This window comes from Oncorhynchus nerka, linkage group LG6 (assembly GCF_034236695.1).
Source record: "Oncorhynchus nerka isolate Pitt River linkage group LG6, Oner_Uvic_2.0, whole genome shotgun sequence".
Classification (NCBI taxonomy): domain Eukaryota; kingdom Metazoa; phylum Chordata; class Actinopteri; order Salmoniformes; family Salmonidae; genus Oncorhynchus; species Oncorhynchus nerka.
The window spans coordinates 13,711,149-13,728,763 of NC_088401.1; the positions used below are offsets into that span (position 1 = coordinate 13,711,149).

The 17,615-nt window shown below is 45.9% G+C and overlaps 2 protein-coding genes across 3 annotated transcripts; one reads left to right on the plus strand and one right to left on the minus strand.

Annotated features, from left to right (window-relative positions):
* The first annotated feature begins 1,504 nt into the window (after positions 1 to 1,504).
* On the plus strand, positions 1,505 to 3,560 carry LOC115123537 (NADH dehydrogenase [ubiquinone] 1 beta subcomplex subunit 4-like). 2 transcript variants are annotated; one of them, XM_065019276.1, is made up of 3 exons: positions 1,505 to 1,799; positions 2,117 to 2,201; positions 3,401 to 3,560. In XM_065019276.1, exons 1-3 carry the CDS (start codon positions 1,623 to 1,625, stop codon positions 3,499 to 3,501), a joined length of 363 nt encoding a protein of 120 aa, XP_064875348.1. In that variant the 5' UTR covers positions 1,505 to 1,622; the 3' UTR covers positions 3,502 to 3,560. The 2 variants fall into 2 exon arrangements, with proteins under 2 accessions (XP_064875348.1, XP_029508743.1); XM_029652883.2 differs by having other exon boundaries at positions 1,590 to 1,799; positions 2,117 to 2,260.
* Positions 3,561 to 3,633: 73 nt separating this feature from the next.
* LOC115123536 (homogentisate 1,2-dioxygenase) lies at positions 3,634 to 16,597 on the minus strand. The gene is made up of 14 exons (XM_029652881.2): positions 16,296 to 16,597; positions 9,854 to 9,925; positions 9,607 to 9,695; positions 9,350 to 9,455; positions 9,213 to 9,272; positions 9,000 to 9,091; positions 8,872 to 8,906; positions 8,706 to 8,785; positions 7,704 to 7,803; positions 7,490 to 7,614; positions 4,666 to 4,770; positions 4,460 to 4,586; positions 4,087 to 4,268; positions 3,634 to 4,012 (listed from the first exon to the last, which is right to left on the minus strand). Exons 1-14 carry the CDS (start codon positions 16,308 to 16,310, stop codon positions 3,869 to 3,871), a joined length of 1,332 nt encoding a protein of 443 aa, XP_029508741.1. The 5' UTR covers positions 16,311 to 16,597; the 3' UTR covers positions 3,634 to 3,868.
* Positions 16,598 to 17,615: the final 1,018 nt, after the last annotated feature.

Genomic DNA, 17,615 nt, shown 5'->3' on the forward strand with positions numbered 1-17,615 from the left:
CCCATGCTGATAAGGAAGTTGGGTGGAAAGTCATTGATCACTTCGGGTGGGACTTACCTGTTTTGCATGTTATTTTGGTATTAATACATGTCACATATCAATTTGCAAACAATGTTAAAAAAAATAATAGTAATTGAGTTACCAAAGCCACATACAAACATGGTCTCTTTTTTCTTTATTGAGTAAGGCAGCTCCAAAATGCAGGTGTTTCAGCCTTGATTGTTATGTTATATCTACAGTAGCTTTGATTGGACTGAACATGTCAACATCATACTTTCAAAATCTTAGCTAGGAGTCATCACCATGAATCAAGTCGACAATCTACTGGCAAATCCTTTTTAATCCTTGTCATATGAAGATAAATAATGAAGAGAAATTATAGATAAAATGTATCGGTGCTCATCGGCCATTGGACATAAACATTACACAACAAGTTGCAAATTCAACAATGAGTGGTTTGGAAGGAATCGATGACAAGTGGCCAACTACAAGCATTGTAAAGAAATCACTAGCCTGCTATTCAGTGGAGGGGCTGTGTGGTCCAAAATCTGGGATTAAGTGTCTCTTTAACAAGTTTAAAATGGTAAACATTCAACATTGGCCATGCTGTCAATGAAGCATGATTTGTGCCACACTCAAAACAATTGCTAACTCGTAACTGCGAAAACTTGACTTCAGTGAGTTCAAGACAACTGTTTAATTCTGGAAAAAATGAGCTCCAACTGGAAAATATGTTTCCAGTTGGAAACATATTTCAAAACATATTCAAAATATGTTTTGAACGGTCATCCATCTCGGATCTGGATAAGAGCGTCTGCTAAATGACTTAAATGTAATGTAAATGTAATCTCGAATTGTAAGTCGGGAACTTGGGCCTCTTTATTTGAGATTCGGCCTGAAGATCAATGACGTCAATATGATTCAACCTTGTTTTTTATCCCCAAGTTCACAGTTGTCTTGAAAGGACCATAAATCCAGAGAATGCCAAACTTTGATGACAAAATTTGCCCACAAAGGACTGCCAAGCCACCTTCCTGTTCAAGTGAGCACAGCACAACAAGGTGAGTCCAAAAATGACTTGTATGCTGCTGCATAAATGATGTAATATGCCAGGGATATATTTATACATGTAGCCTATGACCTGTTTTAGAGAAATGTAATCATCACATTTTGTAAGAGCTTTCATTGTCCACTTATATGCACCCTTTATTTATCCTACAGTTCTGACTTGTTGTACAGGGAGAACACTAAGAACGGCACATGTTTGAATTCTGCTGCTGTACATTTCAAAAGTGCTAAACAAATAGTTATATTGACTATGTCCGTCCTAGCTCGCTCATGAATGTCTTCATTGAAATTACGGATTGTCTTATCTGCTTGTCATCCCCTTATGCCATAGTTTGTACATCTCAATTGTCAATATAAACCACATTTATTTAAGCAAGTCAGCCATATCAGTTATGTTTTTTTTAAAGGCATTAAATTAGGCTGAATGAATTGTTTCGCTGCCAGACAAGGCTCCACTGACGGAGGAAAACTCTGCTGCTGGAAGAGAACGCGATACTTTGTGGTAATCTAATCTCGTTGTCTGTCTCTACGGTCATTGGTCTCTACTCACAAACATGGCGGACTACCGCGAAGCGCCCTTGGCCACTCGGCCAAAAACGTTGGACCCAGCTGAATATTTCAACCTTTCGCTGGACCAGAGACGTGCCGAGGAGGAGAGGGCTGGTTTAAGGGCCCAGCTGAAGAGACAATATCAGATGCAGCTAAACAACCCGCACAGAAAAGAGCTTATTGTAAGTAGAGTGAGCTAACATGCTAACGCTAGCTAGCTTGCGAATGTCAGGCCCACAGTTCACCCAGGGGTAATGATGGTGTTTGCTAACTAATGTTACTTTTGTTGATGTGACCTTGATGTTACTATTTCGGAATAAGTTTGCTATTTAAACTAATTTGTGATGCATTGTTGTATTCAGTTAATTGTATTCTGGGGGAACATGACTGTTTCTGAATTCAACCGTTTTTACCACGATAGTAGTTGACTGCAATAAGACTGGCACCCACTCTCAAAGAATGGCCATCATTATTGACATGCTGTTTTTTGTGCTTACAGGAAGACCCTGCCTTGACACGCTGGGTGTATGCACGCACCAACCCCTACAACCACTTCAGAGCCACCAAGAAGACGTCGCTGCTAGGTGGGCTCTTTGGAGTGGTTCCCCTCTTCGTCCTGTACTACGTTCTGAAGACAGACAGGGTATGGATGAGATGACACCAACCCTTATCCTACGTGTTCCCTGACATTAGGGGTCTGTTTCAAATACACCCTAGCCTTTATACCAGTGGTCAACAACCTTTTCTGAGTCAAGATCACTTTGAGTCAAAATACAAAACGAGATCTACCACTCAGGTTTTTTTTAAACATGACTTAAACGTAAGCAACTCAATATTAGGAAAGTGTTCCTACCTATATCATGAAGGCAAACTTGTACAGGGCCACCAGACTGTGCCCACTAAGGTCATCCATTGAACAGACACATTTGCTGTCTAATGCTGAAGTGATTGGAGTATGAGCCCTCAGACAGAGCTAGTAAATTCATCTTAGCTCATCGACATGGTGAAATCATTTTTGCATTATTGGAAGCAAATACACTTTGAAGCTTTCTGACTCCATAATAGTTTCCAGATTTCTGCCAAATATTTAAGTCCGGGAGAAGCCTAGCATGTGTTCTAAGTTAATCTTCTACTCACCATTCTTTGTGACAGTCTACATGGTGTAACAGTATAACTTTAGACCATCCCCTCACCCATACCCGGGCGCAAACCAGGGACCCTCTGCACACATCAACAACAGTCACCCATGAAGCATCGTTACCCATCGCTCCACAAAAGCCGCGGCTCTTGCAGAGCAAGGGGAACTACTACTTCAAGGTCTCAGAGCAAGTGACGTCACCGATTGAAACGCTATTTAGCGCGCACCGCTAACTAAGCTAGCCGTTTCACATCTGTTACAATGGCACCACCATTGTTATTAAGAGCCTCTCTCTGAATCAGAGAGCTGTCACAGACCTGGGTACTGAGGCTCACACTGTGCTGTAATTTCTCTGCTATTTCTCCACTGCGAGGAAGAAAAACAACCCTGTATTTATTCATGAGACATTAGTTCATATTATAAACACGCCACCAAGAGGTTGCTTAGAGCAGGGCTTCCCAAATGCAGTCTTTTTAGTTTTAGCTAAGCACTTCATAGCGAAGTCAAATAACTTATTATCAAGCTTTGATTATTTAAAACAGCTGTGTAGTGCTAGGGGCAGAAATTAGTTTGGGAAACCATGGCTTAGGTGACAATGCTTTCTCTCTGTTGCCATCGTAACCTCATTTAACCCCCCGTCTGCAGGACAAGAAGGAGGAGCAGATCAAAGCTGGGACCTACGACCGCAAGTTCAAGCTCGCCTACTGAGTTTGCTCATTGCAGACCTCCATTGTAAAGTATTGTAGATTTAATGTCAGTGTGTATCTGTTAATTGAATAAAATGTCCTTTTGTTGAAAAAGCAAATCACTGCCTGTCATTAAACATACATGGGCTGTGAATGACATGAGCAGCAGAGTGGTGAAAACATGATAATACATCTTCTAGGGAATTTTTATTCATTCACTTTTGTCCAGTAACTTTTTATCAATGAACTGGTCAGTCAAACAAGCATACACCAATTACCCAAACACTATTAGGCTGTGAGTGATAGAATGAACTGAGCCACGGTATAGTGGTATGAAGCTAAAGCGGTCCAGGATGTTGACTTTATGGGCCTTTGCGCTGTGCCTTAAGTGATCTAGGGGAAGCAATGACTGTTCTGCTTCTCTACTCTACTGTTTGCTTGGTCTCCAGTTGGGGTCGAAGTGTTTGCGTAGCGGCTCCCAGCACTGGTAGTAACTCTTGTCCAGCCTCTGACACGTCTCCAGACCCCACTTAGTAACCGCCATGCTGAACGACGACTCAAACATGAAGGCCTGAGAGAGAGAGAGGGATGTTACTTGACGGCTCACTGATATTTACAGTTTTATAATTTCATCACGTGTGTTACCATGGTCCCATCGGCCACCCTCTCTGGTTTGAGGAGAGCGGTGCTGCTCTTCTCGAAGCAGTCTCTGTCAGGGCCATGAGGGGTCATCGTGCTGTGGAGAGTGCCCCCTCCTGGCTGGAAGCCCTCCTCCTTGGCCTCATAGTGGCCCTTGATCAGCCCCATGAACTCACTCATACAGTTCCCTGGAACACAGACAGGGGGAGCTCTAACACAGACACACACTACTACAAAATGCAATACAGAGAGACCAGAGACAGGTTGGGGTAGTCCCAAGATGGCTATGCCAGAAAAGGACAAAGTTCTCAGTAACATCAGAACTGAAGACGAGCGAGTGCTTGAGATAGTTGTTCTTAAAGTGTGTGTGTGGTCGTACTGTGGTAGTACGGGGGTCTGAAGGTGTGGTCGGCCACTCCCCAGCGCGGGGGGAAGATGACAAAGTCAGCCATGGCGACTCCTGGACGAGAGGACTTGGCCGTCAACACTGTGAAGATGGAAGGATCCTGGTGCACAGATGGAGGAGAGGAAGGGTTAGGGGCGTGTGTCTATGCATGCTTATGTGTGTGTGTGTGAGGTTCTCACCGCATGATCGAAGGCCACACAGTTGATGACCATGAAGTTGTCCAGGTTGTATTTGTATGGAGTGTAGTTTCCATGCCACGCTACCACATTGAAGGGAGAGAAACTCTGCAATCACACAAGAAGGAATAGAATAATGTTCAAATGTACAGTAGGGGTGAGGCAGGCGTCAGCATCCCTACCGCACCTTGGAACTGGAGTTGTAGCCATACCTCAAGCCAATTTTCATTTCTAGAAAGAGGGACTTTGATATTCAGATTTGAAAAACAGAAGTAGACCAGCATAAGGGAAAAAAGAACCTGAGGATAAGGGCTGATTTGGAACGGTGGGCCTCCTCTCCTTCTCTACTATTCTTTTCATTCTCCCCATTCGCTGTGATCTTCAGCTCCAGGTAATTATGCAGTAATTGGTTTCACAATCAAACTTTCCCAAACTTTCAGGGCCCTCGGCTCAGAGAGAGATGGGGTTGAGAGAGAGACACGAAGACGGTGTAGAGATATTTCTTCATCTTGATTGTTAAAACCACAGCAATTTTATATAGCAGTTCTGATAATGTCACTGTGAAAGAGACATTCAATGGTAGTTCTAAAATCAATATTATTCATTACAGCTCAAGCCGTCTTCAGGACTGACCCATGTACCCTCTCAAACGTGAGCAAGCACACACGCACTCTCCCACAGACATACACCATAAATGAAATACTAACACACTCGTATGCAGTACAAACACACACAGTCACCATGCACCCAGGGGGTCGGAGTACCCCAAGGCAGGTAATCTCTTGGGCATTACAGTTCCTGTGATAACTCTGCAAGACTCGATTAAAAACGGAGTGAGAGAAAAAAAAACACACAACACAAACATATTGGCCCAGTCAAGCAAATAATAAGTTAATTTGGGCAATTTGATCTCTCTGCAGGGGGACCAAACAGCAGGACGAGACAGAGACGGAACCTGCCCCCCCACTTCCACCCACACACACACACACACACACACACGTTAGGTGGGGGAGAGAGAAAGTGCAAGCCCCAACACCCAGTCCGAACCCAGAGATGACCCAGAGAGGTAGAGAGGTGGATGGAGAGAGGTAGAGAGGTGGATGGAGAGAGGTAGAGAGGTGGATGGAGAGAGGTAGAGAGGTGGATGGAGAGAGGTTAATGAAAGAAAGAGGGGACCGGTGTATATCCCATGCATGGCATTCGGAAAGTATTCAGATCTCATCACTTTTTACACATTTTGTTATTGTTACAGCCTTGTTCTAAAATTGATAAAAATGTATGTTTTTCCTCATCAATCTACACATAATACCCCATAATGACAAAGCAAAAACTGTTTTTTAGAAATATTTGCAAATGTATTAAAAATAAAATAAACACCTCATTTACATAAGAATTCAGACCCTTTTCCTAGACTCGAAATTGAACTCGGGTGCATCCTGTTTACACAGATCATCCTTGAGATGTTTCTACAACTTGACTGGAGTCCACCTGTGAAACAGCCCGCTTGGAGTTTGCCAAAAGGCACCTAAAGGACTCGCAGATCATGAGAAACCAGATTCTCTGATCTGATGAAACCAAGATTGAACTCTGTGGCCTGAATACCTAGCATCACGTCTGCAGGAAGCATCATGCTGTGGGGATGATTTTCAGCGGCAGGGGCTGGGAGACGAATCAGGATTGAGGGAAATATCAACAGAGCAAAGTACAGAGAAATCATTGATGAAAACCTACTCCAGAGCACTCTGGACCTCAGATTGGGGTGAAGGTTCACCTTCCAACAGGACAAATGACCTTAAGCACACAGCCAAGACAACTTAGGAGTGGCTTCGGGACAAGTCTCTGAATGTCCTTGAGTGGCCCAGCCAGAGCCAGGACGAACATCTCTGGAGACCTGAAAGTAGCTGTGCAGCGATGCTCCCCATCCAACCTGACAGACCTTGAGAGGATCTACAGAGAAGAATGGGAGAAACTCCCCAAATACAGGTGTGCAAAGCTTGTAGCATCATACCCAAGAAGACTTGAGGATGTGATCGCTGCCAAAGATGCTTCAATAAAGTAGGGTCTGAATATTTATGTAAATTAGATTTGTTTTTTATTTGTAATACATATGCAAACATTTCTAAAAACCTGTTTTTGCTTTGTCATTATGGGATAATTGTGTGTAGATTGATAAAAATCATTTTTGAAATCCATTTTAGAATAAGGCTCTAAGTTAACAAAATGTGGAAAAAGTGAAAGGGTCTGAATACTTCCTGAATACACTGTATCCCCTCTTACACAGGTGTTTCCACGGTTACCTCCCTCCCTAACACACACAAACACGCAGACACACCCTCCGTCCTCCCCTTCCCAGTCTTTAAAATCCCCTCCTGTCAGACAAAATGAGTCGATCCAATTACCTGCTCGACAGGATGCTTTCAGAGCGGGGTGGGAAATCATTCCACTGTAAAATATGCCGAAATTAATTCTTAACTCGAGCAAGGTTTTCTCCCCTTCTGAAAAGACAGGTAGGTATCTGGCGGGAACTCCAGGGCGCGTTAATCATAATTGGTTAAGGCTGGTAAGTGAGCCGAGACGGGAGCCTGCTGATCAGAACTGTCAGGCATTTTACATTAAATAAATCGGAGAGGGCAGTTCAATGTTAACGTGCAGCTATTCTCGGAGTTGGGACGGCTAGATAGCTAATCGCCAACATTAGTGGTGTCCCATGTATATTCTACAAGCTACTATCATGAATTATAGTGCTGTGTATTGTAATGTCTGTGACAGAACATGTATATATGAACCCAAAGACACACGTGTACTCATGTCGCACACAGGTACACACCTGTTGGCTGGAGAACAGTTTGCCCTGATACTTGTTGATGACGGTGTAGCCTGTGGCCACCTCACGGTCCTCATACCACGCTACCGGAGTCAGGAAGTCCCTGGGATTGGCCAGTCCATTGGCCCCTAGGAAGATGATAGGTTCACAAATGTTATAGCGTTGAAAGGTGGGAGGGTCAAGGTGTCACGTTGAGGAGGAATGGTGTCACACGCACCTATGGGTCCCAGGTCGGGAAGCTCAAAGTGGGCTCCGTACACCTCCAGCACGTATCCTCTGGTCTCCCCGAACACATTCACACTGAAACGCATCCCTTGCTGCAGCACACAAGGGACATACAGATATATGCGAGGGGACAGGTGAAGGTTGACAGTTACAGGTTGAAAGTTACAGGTTGACAGTTACAGGTTGACAGTTACAGGTGCAGGTTGACAGTTGCAGGTGAAGGTTGGCAGTTACAGGTTGACAGTTGCAGGTTGAAAGTTACAGGTTGACAGTTTCAGGTTGACAGTTACAGGTGCAGGTTGACAGTTACAGGTGAGGGTTGGCAGTTACAGGTGAGGGTTGCAGGTGAAGGTTGACAGTTGTAGGTTGAAAGTTCAGGTGAAGGTTGACAGTTGCAGGTTGAAAGTTCAGGTGAAGGTTGAAAGTTGCAGGTTGACAGTTACAGGTTGACAGTTACAGGTGAGGGTTGGCAGTTACAGGTGAGGGTTGCAGGTGAAGGTTGACAGTTGTAGGTTGACAGTTAGGTGAGGGTTGGCAGTTACAGGTGAGGGTTGGCAGTTACAGGTGAGGGTTGGCAGTTACAGGTGAGGGTTGGCAGTTACAGGTGAGGGTTGGCAGTTACAGGTGAAGATTGAAAGTTACAGGTGAAGATTGAAAGTTACAGGTTGACAGTTCAGGTGAAGTTTGACAGTGGCAGGTTGAAAGTTGCAAGTTTACAGTTACAGGTTGACAGTTACAGGTTGACAGTTACAGGTGAAGATTGAAAGTTACAGGTTGACAGTTACAGTTACAGGTTGACAGTTACAGGTTGACAGTTACAGTTACAGGTTGAGAGTTACAGGTTGACAGTTATAGGGGCATGTTGGCAGTTACAGGTGACAGTGATTATCACAGGGTGAAGGTTGACAGTGAGCGGGATTCATGTGAAGCATGGTTTTGTTGTTGAGAGCTGTCAAGATCGACAGGCTTAAGTTCTCTGGTGCTGCCATCTCACCTGGATGACACAGATCTCGTTGGGTTCCACCATCATCTTCCCAAACTCTGTAGTGATCAGAATCTCCCCCTGCTGGGGCACTGAGAGAGAGAATGGGGGTACTTACTTATTGCTCATTAACTTAACATGTGTACCTTTACTAAAAAAAACGGCATATTTGACTGACCAATGAGGAAATCTCCATCTGAATTGTTGAAACACCTGAAAAGCAGAGACCACATAAAATTGTTGACATGGGGCTCAGAGTTGTAAAGCTCAATTATGGGAGAGATGATCACCACACACACCACACACCTGTCAACCATGGAGGTGTTGCAGGTGAACATGTGGATGCCGATCCCATTGCGGGACTTGGTGTCTCCTGCTCCACATAGGGTGTGCAGACCCTATGATTGACAGATGGGAGAACCAATCAGACCCAGGACAGATTGCAAGCTATTCAGCAGAAACAGCTATTTTCAACCAGGTAAAACCAGAGGACTGAGTGAAGGAGGGATTATGTTTTACCGTCACAAAGTCCACTTTCTTCTCTGAGGATTTGGGGATGGTGAACGGCATCCATCGGAGCTAGGAAAAGGAAATATTTTAAAATGTTGAGACTTAATTTCCCTGTTTATCTTCTCTCTCTCTCTCTCTCTCTTTACCTGGTTAGGGTCAGGTTCCACTTCGTCCCAGTTCTCTGTTAGGTTCCCACAGTGCATTGCGGTGTAGGGCTTGTGGCGCACGGACGGCAGGATACGGTACAACCAGCTGTAGAATCGAGGAAAGTTAGCAAAGATAGTGTGTTCGTCTGTGTGCATGTCTATGAATAAGTGCATAAAATTGCTTTGCTGTACACATCATCTGAGGACCATTGAAAGGAGGATACATTCCTGCCAATCACTATTAAATGACTGGATACCTCCTCTTATTGGTTGGCCGTGGGCAGGTGAAGGCGGAGCCAGAGAGTTGTTCAGCATAGAGGCCATAGGGACACACCTGAGGGTTGTTCTGGAGAGACACAGCAGAGCTGGGTTCAACATCCCAGAGGGGGTAACGGAGGTGTGAGGGGTGTTTGCAGGGGCTACAGAACCTACAATGTAGGCTATACAGGTGTGTTTTAAGGGGTGGTGTTGTATAACAGGTGAGGTGTAGTGTGGAATGTTTACCTGTCCCTCAGGTAAGGACCCTGGGCAGCGAGGGTCTTCAGAGGAGAACTCATTCCCAAACCCACTCAGGTACTGGAGGAGATTGAGAGTGACAGTGATACTTTACATCTGCCTTCAGTATTACATTATATTATGACATCATCATGTCTATGTTGTTGAGTCCTTATACACTGTACAAAAATATAAATGCAACAATTTAAAAGATTTTACTGAGTTACAGTTCATATAAGGAAATCAGTCAATTAAAATAAAATAATTAGGCCCTAATCTAGGGATCGCACATCTGGGAATACAGATATGCATCTGTTGTTCACAGATACCTTTAAAAAAAAGTAGGGGAGTGGCTCAGAAAACCAGTCAGTATCTAGTGTGACCATTTGCCTCATGGAGCACGACACATCTCCTTCACATAGAGTTGATCAGGCTGTTGATTGTAGCCTGTTGAATGTTGTCCCACTCTTCAATGGTTGTGTGAAGTTCCTGGATATTGGCAGGAACTGGAGCACGCTGTCATACCGGTCGATCCAGAGCATCCCAAACATGCTCAATGGGTGACATGTCTGGTGAGTATGCAGGCCATGGAAGAACTGGGACATTTTCAGCTTCCAGGAATTGTGTACAGATCCTAGCGTCATGGGGCCGTGCATTAGGTGGTGATGGCGGTGAATTAATGGCACGACAATGGGCCTCGTTACGGTATTTCATCATGGTATCTGTGCATTCAAATTGATCAAATGCAATTGTGTTTGTTTTCTGTAGCTAATGCATTTTACATTTACATTACATTTAAGTCATTTAGCAGACGCTCTTAACCAGAGCGACTTACAAATTGGTGCTTTCACCTTATGACATCCAGTGGAACAGCCACTTTACAATAGTGCATCTAGGTCTTTTAAGGGGGGGGGGGAGAAGGATTACTTTATCCTATCCTAGGTATTCCTTAAAGAGGTGGGGTTTCAGGTGTCTCCGGAAGGTGGTGATTGACTCCGCTGTCCTGGCGTCGTGAGGGAGTTTGTTCCACCATTGGGGGGCCAGAGCAGCGAACAGTTTTGACTGGGCTGAGCGGGAACTGTACTTCCTCAGTGGTAGGGAGGCGAGCAGGCCAGAGGTAGATGAACGCAGTGCCCTTGTTTGGGTGTAGGGCCTGATCAGAGCCTGGAGGTAGTGAGGTGCCGTTCCCCTCACAGCTCCGTAGGCAAGCACCATGGTCTTGTAGCGGATGCGAGCTTCAACTGGAAGCCAGTGGAGAGAGCGGAGGAGCGGGGTGACGTGAGAGAACTTGGGAAGGTTGAACACCAGACGGGCTGCGGCGTTCTGGATGAGTTGTAGGGGTTTAATGGCACAGGCAGGGAGCCCAGCCAACAGCGAGTTGCAGTAATCCAGACGGGAGATGACAAGTGCCTGGATTAGGACCTGCGCCGCTTCCTGTGTGAGGCAGGGTCGTACTCTGCGGATGTTGTAGAGCATGAACCTACAGGAACGGGCCACCGCCTTGATGTTATTTGAGAACGACAGGGTGTTGTCCAGGATCACGCCAAGGTTCTTAGCGCTCTGGGACGAGGACACAATGGAGTTGTCAACCGTGATGGCGAGATCATGGAACGGGCAGTCCTTCCCCGGGAGGAAGAGCAGCTCCGTCTTGCCGAGGTTCAGCTTGAGGTGATGATCCGTCATCCACACTGATATGTCTGCCAGACATGCAGAGATGCGATTCGCCACCTGGTCGTCAGAAGGGGGAAAGGAGAAGATTAATTGTGTGTCGTCTGCATAGCAATGATAGGAGAGACCATGTGAGGTTATGACAGAGCCAAGTGACTTGGTGTATAGCGAGAATAGGAGAGGGCCTAGAACAGAGCCCTGGGGGACACCAGTGGTGAGAGCACGTGGTGAGGAGACGGATTCTCGCCACGCCACCTGGTAGGAGCGACCTGTCAGGTAGGACGCAATCCAAGCGTGGGCCGCGCCGGAGATGCCCAACTCGGAGAGGGTGGAGAGGAGGATCTGATGGTTCACAGTATCGAAGGCAGCCGATAGGTCTAGAAGGATGAGAGCAGAGGAGAGAGAGTTAGCTTTAGCAGTGCGGAGCGCCTCCGTGATACAGAGAAGAGCAGTCTCAGTTGAATGACTAGTCTTGAAACCTGACTGATTTGGATCAAGAAGGTCATTCTGAGAGAGATAGCGGGAGAGCTGGCCAAGGACGGCACGTTCAAGAGTTTTGGAGAGAAAAGAAAGAAGGGATACTGGTCTGTAGTTGGTGACATCGGAGGGATCGAGTGTAGGTTTTTTCAGAAGGGGTGCAACTCTCGCTCTCTTGAAGACGGGAGGGACGTAGCCAGCGGTCAGGGATGAGTTGATGAGCGAGGTGAGGTAAGGGAGAAGGTCACCGGAGATGGTCTGGAGAAGAGAGGAGGGGATAGGGTCAAGCGGGCAGGTTGTTGGGCGGCCGGCCGTCACAAGACGCGAGATGTCATCTGGAGAGAGAGGGAGAAAGAGGTCAGAGCACAGGGTAGGGCAGTGTGAGCAGAACCAGCGGTGTCGTTTGACTTAGCAAACGAGGATCGGATGTCGTCGACCTTCTTTTCAAAATGGTTGACGAAGTCATCTGCAGAGAGGGAGGAGGGGGGAGGGGGAGGAGGATTCAAGAGGGAGGAGAAGGTGGCAAAGAGCTTCCTAGGGTTAGAGGCAGATGCTTGGAATTTAGAGTGGTAGAAAGTGGCTTTAGCAGCAGAGACAGAGGAGGAAAATGTAGAGAGGAGGGAGTGAAAGGATGCCAGGTCTGCAGGGAGGCGAGTTTTCCTCCATTTCCGCTCGGCTGCCCGGAGCCCTGTTCTGTGAGCTCGCAATGAGTCGTCGAGCCACGGAGCGGGAGGGGAGGACCGAGCCGGCCTGGAGGATAGGGGACATAGAGAGTCAAAGGATGCAGAAAGGGAGGAGAGGAGGGTTGAGGAGGCAGAATCAGGAGATAGGTTGGAGAAGGTTTGAGCAGAGGGAAGAGATGATAGGATGGAAGAGGAGAGAGTAGCGGGGAGAGAGAGCGAAGGTTGGGACGGCGCGATACCATCCGAGTAGGGGCAGTGTGGGAAGTGTTGGATGAGAGCGAGAGGGAAAAGGATACAAGGTAGTGGTCGGAGACTTGGAGGGGAGTTGCAATGAGGTTAGTGGAGGAACAGCATCTAGTAAAGATGAGGTCGAGCGTATTGCCTGCCTTGTGAGTAGGGGGAAGGTGAGAGGGTGAGGTCAAAAGAGGAGAGGAGTGGAAAGAAGGAGGCAGAGAGGAATGAGTCAAAGGTAGACGTGGGGAGGTTAAAGTCGCCCAGAACTGTGAGAGGTGAGCCGTCCTCAGGAAAGGAGCTTATCAAGGCATCAAGCTCATTGATGAACTCTCCGAGGGAACCTGGAGGGCGATAAATGATAAGGATGTTAAGCTTGAAAGGGCTGGTAACTGTGACAGCATGGAATTCAAAGGAGGCGATAGACAGATGGGTAAGGGGAGAAAGAGAGAATGACCACTTGGGAGAGATGAGGATCCCGGTGCCACCACCCCGCTGACCAGAAGCTCTCGGGGTGTGCGAGAGCACGTGGGCGGACGAAGAGAGAGCAGTAGGAGTAGCGGTGTTGTCTGTGGTGATCCATGTTTCCGTCAGAGCCAAGAAGTCGAGGACTGGAGGGAGACATAGGCTGAGATGAACTCTGCCTTGTTGGCCGCAGATCGGCAGTTCCAGAGGCTACCGGAGACCTGGAACTCCACGTGGGTCATGCGCTGGGACCACCAGATTAGGGTGGCTGCGGCCATGCGGTGTGGAGCGTTTGTATGGTCTGTGCAGAGAGGAGAGAACAGGGATAGACAGACACATAGTTGACAGGCTAGAGAAGAGGCTACGCTAATGCAGAGGAGATTGGAATGACAAGTGGACTACACGTCTCGAATGTTCAGAAAGTTAAACTTACGTAGCAAGAATCTAATTGACTAAAATGATTAAAATGATAGAGTACTGCTGGGGTAGGCTAGCTGCGTTGTTGACACTACCCTAATCAAGTCGTACCGTTGAGTGTGAAGTTTCTACAATGCTGCTTATCGGGAGCTAGCTGGCTAGCTAGCAGTGTTGGTTACGTTACGTTGCGTAGGAGAACGACAATAGCTGGCTAGCTAACCTAGAAAATCGCTCTAGACTACACAATTATCTTTGAAACAAAGACGGCTATGTAGCTAGCTATATAGCTAGCTACGATCAAACAAATCACACCGTTGGGACTGTAATGAAATGAAGTGAAAAAGTGATACTACCTGTGGAGCGACGCGGAATGCGACCGGAATGCGAAAGTTCTATTCAGTAGACGTTGGCTGGCTATTGGCTAGCTAGGAGTGTCTCCTACGTTAAGGACGACAAAATAGCTGGCTAGCTAACCTCGGTGAATTAAGATAATCACTCTAAGACTACACACTCTAAACTACACAATTATCTTGGATACGAAGACAGCAAAGACAACTATGTAGCTATCTAATACTACACTAATCAAGTCGTTCGGTTGAGTGTGATAGTTACTACAGTGCTACGGTAGCCGGTGAACGTATGCTAGCTGCTAGGCAGATAGGAGGGCGACGAAATACGACGAAATACGATAATAACGCAATTATCACTCTAAGACTCTAATGCCTGCCCATATTATAACCACACCGCCACCATGAGGCAATCTGTTCACAAAATGGACATAAGCAAACCGCTCACCCACACGAAGCCATACACGCCGTCAACCATCTGCCTGGTACAGTTGAAACCGGTATGAATCCATGAAGAGCTCACTTCTCCAGCGTGCCAGTGGCCATCGAAGGTGAACATTTCCCCACTGAAATGGATTACGACGCTGAACTGCAGTCAGGTCAAGACCCTGGCGAGGACGACGAGCACGCAGATGAGCTTCCCTGAGATGGTTTCTGACAGTTTGGGCAGAAATTCTTCGGTTGTGCAAACCCACAGTCTCATCAGCTGTCTGGGTAGCTGGTCTCAGACGATCCCGCAAGTAAAAAAGATAGATGGATGGGAGGTCTTGGGCTGGCGTGGTTACACGTGGTCTGCGGATGTGAGGCCGGTTGGACGTACTGACAAATTCTCTTTAACGATGTTGGAGGTGGCTTATGGTAGAGAAATTAACATGACATTATCTGGCAACTGCTCTGGTGGACATTCCTGCAGTCAGCATGCCAATTGCACGCTCCCTCAAAACTTGATACATCTGTGGCATTGTGTTGTGACAAAACTGCACATTATAAAGTGGCCTTTAATTGTCCCCAGCACAAAGTGCACCTGTGTAATGATCCTGCTGTTTAATCAGCATATTGATATGCCACACCTGTCAAGTGAATGGATTGTTCTTGACGAATGAGAAATGCTCACTAACAGATCCAAACAAATTTGTGCACAGAATGAGAGAAATAAGCTTTTTGTACTTATGGAAATTATATAGGATCTTGTATTTCAGCTCATGAAACATGGGACCAATATTTTACCTAACACGTAGCTTTTATGCTCAGATTAGTTGTGTCATCTGTTTGCATATGTAACGGATGTGAAATGGCTAGCTAGTTAGCGGTGTTCGCGCTAAATAGCGTTTCAATCGGTGACGTCACTTGCTCTGAGACCTTGAAGTAGTAGTTCCCCTTGCTCTGCAATGGCCGCGGCTTTTGTGGAGCGATGGGTAACGATGCTTCGTGGGTGACTGTTGTTGATGTGTGCAGATGGTCCCTGGTTCGCGCCCGGGTATGAGGGGACGGTCTAAAGTTATACTGTTACACATACTTGGCACACTACGTGACTTTTCTGATGTAGCCCACAGCAGCACGACCCCGTTCTCTCTTTCTCCTCTCACAGTAGCCTACGCTTGGAACTTGGCGCACGCACCAAAAAATTGTGCCGAGTCATCGCGGGTCTGCAAAAGCGCAAGCGTTTTTTTGCAGTTATGCGCGCGCTCACGTGATTACATTCATGGAATAATGATGCGCAAATTCTCAATAAATGACAGTGGCTGAATGAAACATGAGTTGCACAATGGTGGCACAACCTCAGAACTCTGCGTTCCACAAGCCGCTAGGGAGCATCTGGGCAGCTGCTAAACGCAGCGCGCTGATTGGCCATAAGGGTACGGCCCTTCAGCGCACTGCTTGACGGTGGCAGTATGCTCAAGATTTATAAAACACAGTTTACTTATGCAAAACACAGTTTAGTCTTGCATTGCATATCATGAGATTTCGGACATTTGTTGATGCGATTGAAAGCAACAAAAAAAAACGATATATATGCTTATCGTTCCTATATGTCAGCATTTCTTATTTTAAATTAAGAACAGTTTATGAGAAATAACAGCCCTCTGCAAAAAAAATTACCTGAACTTAGGTTCATCATAAATGGAGGTAATATTTACGGAAGTTTTCCTCTTTAGTCCTTACCTTAAGCCCAGACATGGCGCTTCCTTGTGAAACTGTCCTCCTGAAGAAAATACGTGTTTAAAGTCCAACACGCTGGTTAAAACGTAACTATTTCTCTCCAGTACCTCAGTCTACGATACCTAACCAATACGCCACACAACCCCCACGTCCCGAGATGGAGAGAGTGAAAAAAGAGAGTGAAAACAACGGGAGAGGAGGGCTGGATTTATGCTTTTTCTCAATATGGCTTTAATTAAGACCATACCGTTCCGTGACACATGGGGAGTTCTCTCTGGTAGAAAGGGGTGGATATGCATAGAAAAATAGAGACAGGGGGTGGAGAAGCTGAGCAAACAAGGACCAAAGTCACAGGGAAAGCAAATACAACCCCAAACCACCTTTTAGATCCAACATGGGTCCAATGGCCATGAGACCTGTAGTTTTACGTTCCATCCACATCCGGGGTATGGATGCACTGACTGCGCTGACGGTGATGCATGTAGAAATATAATGAATTATATGGTGATGCACAACAGCGCACTGAAATTATAGAGATCTTATTCAATTACCATTCTACTTCCTAATGCTATGACTAAAACCAAGGAGATGATGACTCCATTTCCATGTTGGAAAGGACAACAGTGGCAATATAGTCAGGCCTGCTGAGCATGTGGTATGTTTAAGCAATAAGGCCCAAGGGGGTGTGGTATATGGCCAATATACCATGGCTAAGGGCAGTTAGTATGCATGATGCAATGCAGAGTGCCTGGATACAGCCCTTAGGTCATGGTATATTTGCCATATACCACACACCCTTGTGCCTTATTGATAATTATAAACTGGTTACCAATGTAAATAGAGCATTAAAAATAAATGTTTTGTCAGACTTGTGGTATACAGGCTGATATACCATGGCTGTCAGGCTGTCAGCCAATCAACATTCAGTGCTGAACCATCCAGTTTATAAAGGCCTATGAATGATTGAGTTTAGCATAGGACCTAATTGAAGAATCAGAGGTATAGGCCTGTATCATTATCGATAGAATCAAAAGGGACAAGCAATCTGTGGGATATAGAATAACAAATTATTATTGATCATTTTTTATCTGCTTTAAACCACATCTATTTTTTTTATTCAGAATCATTTAAATTAATAATACATGAATATTAAACAATCGAATTTTCATCTGAACAACAGGACGAAAAATATCTACATTATAGGCCAAATTTATTCAGTTCATTTTGTCAAAAGGAGAGGACCAAACTGGTCGCAGCTAAAGTCCCAGCAGTATCAAAGATAATGAATTTTCCTTTTTCATTCTTCATCCCAATCCCGTCTCT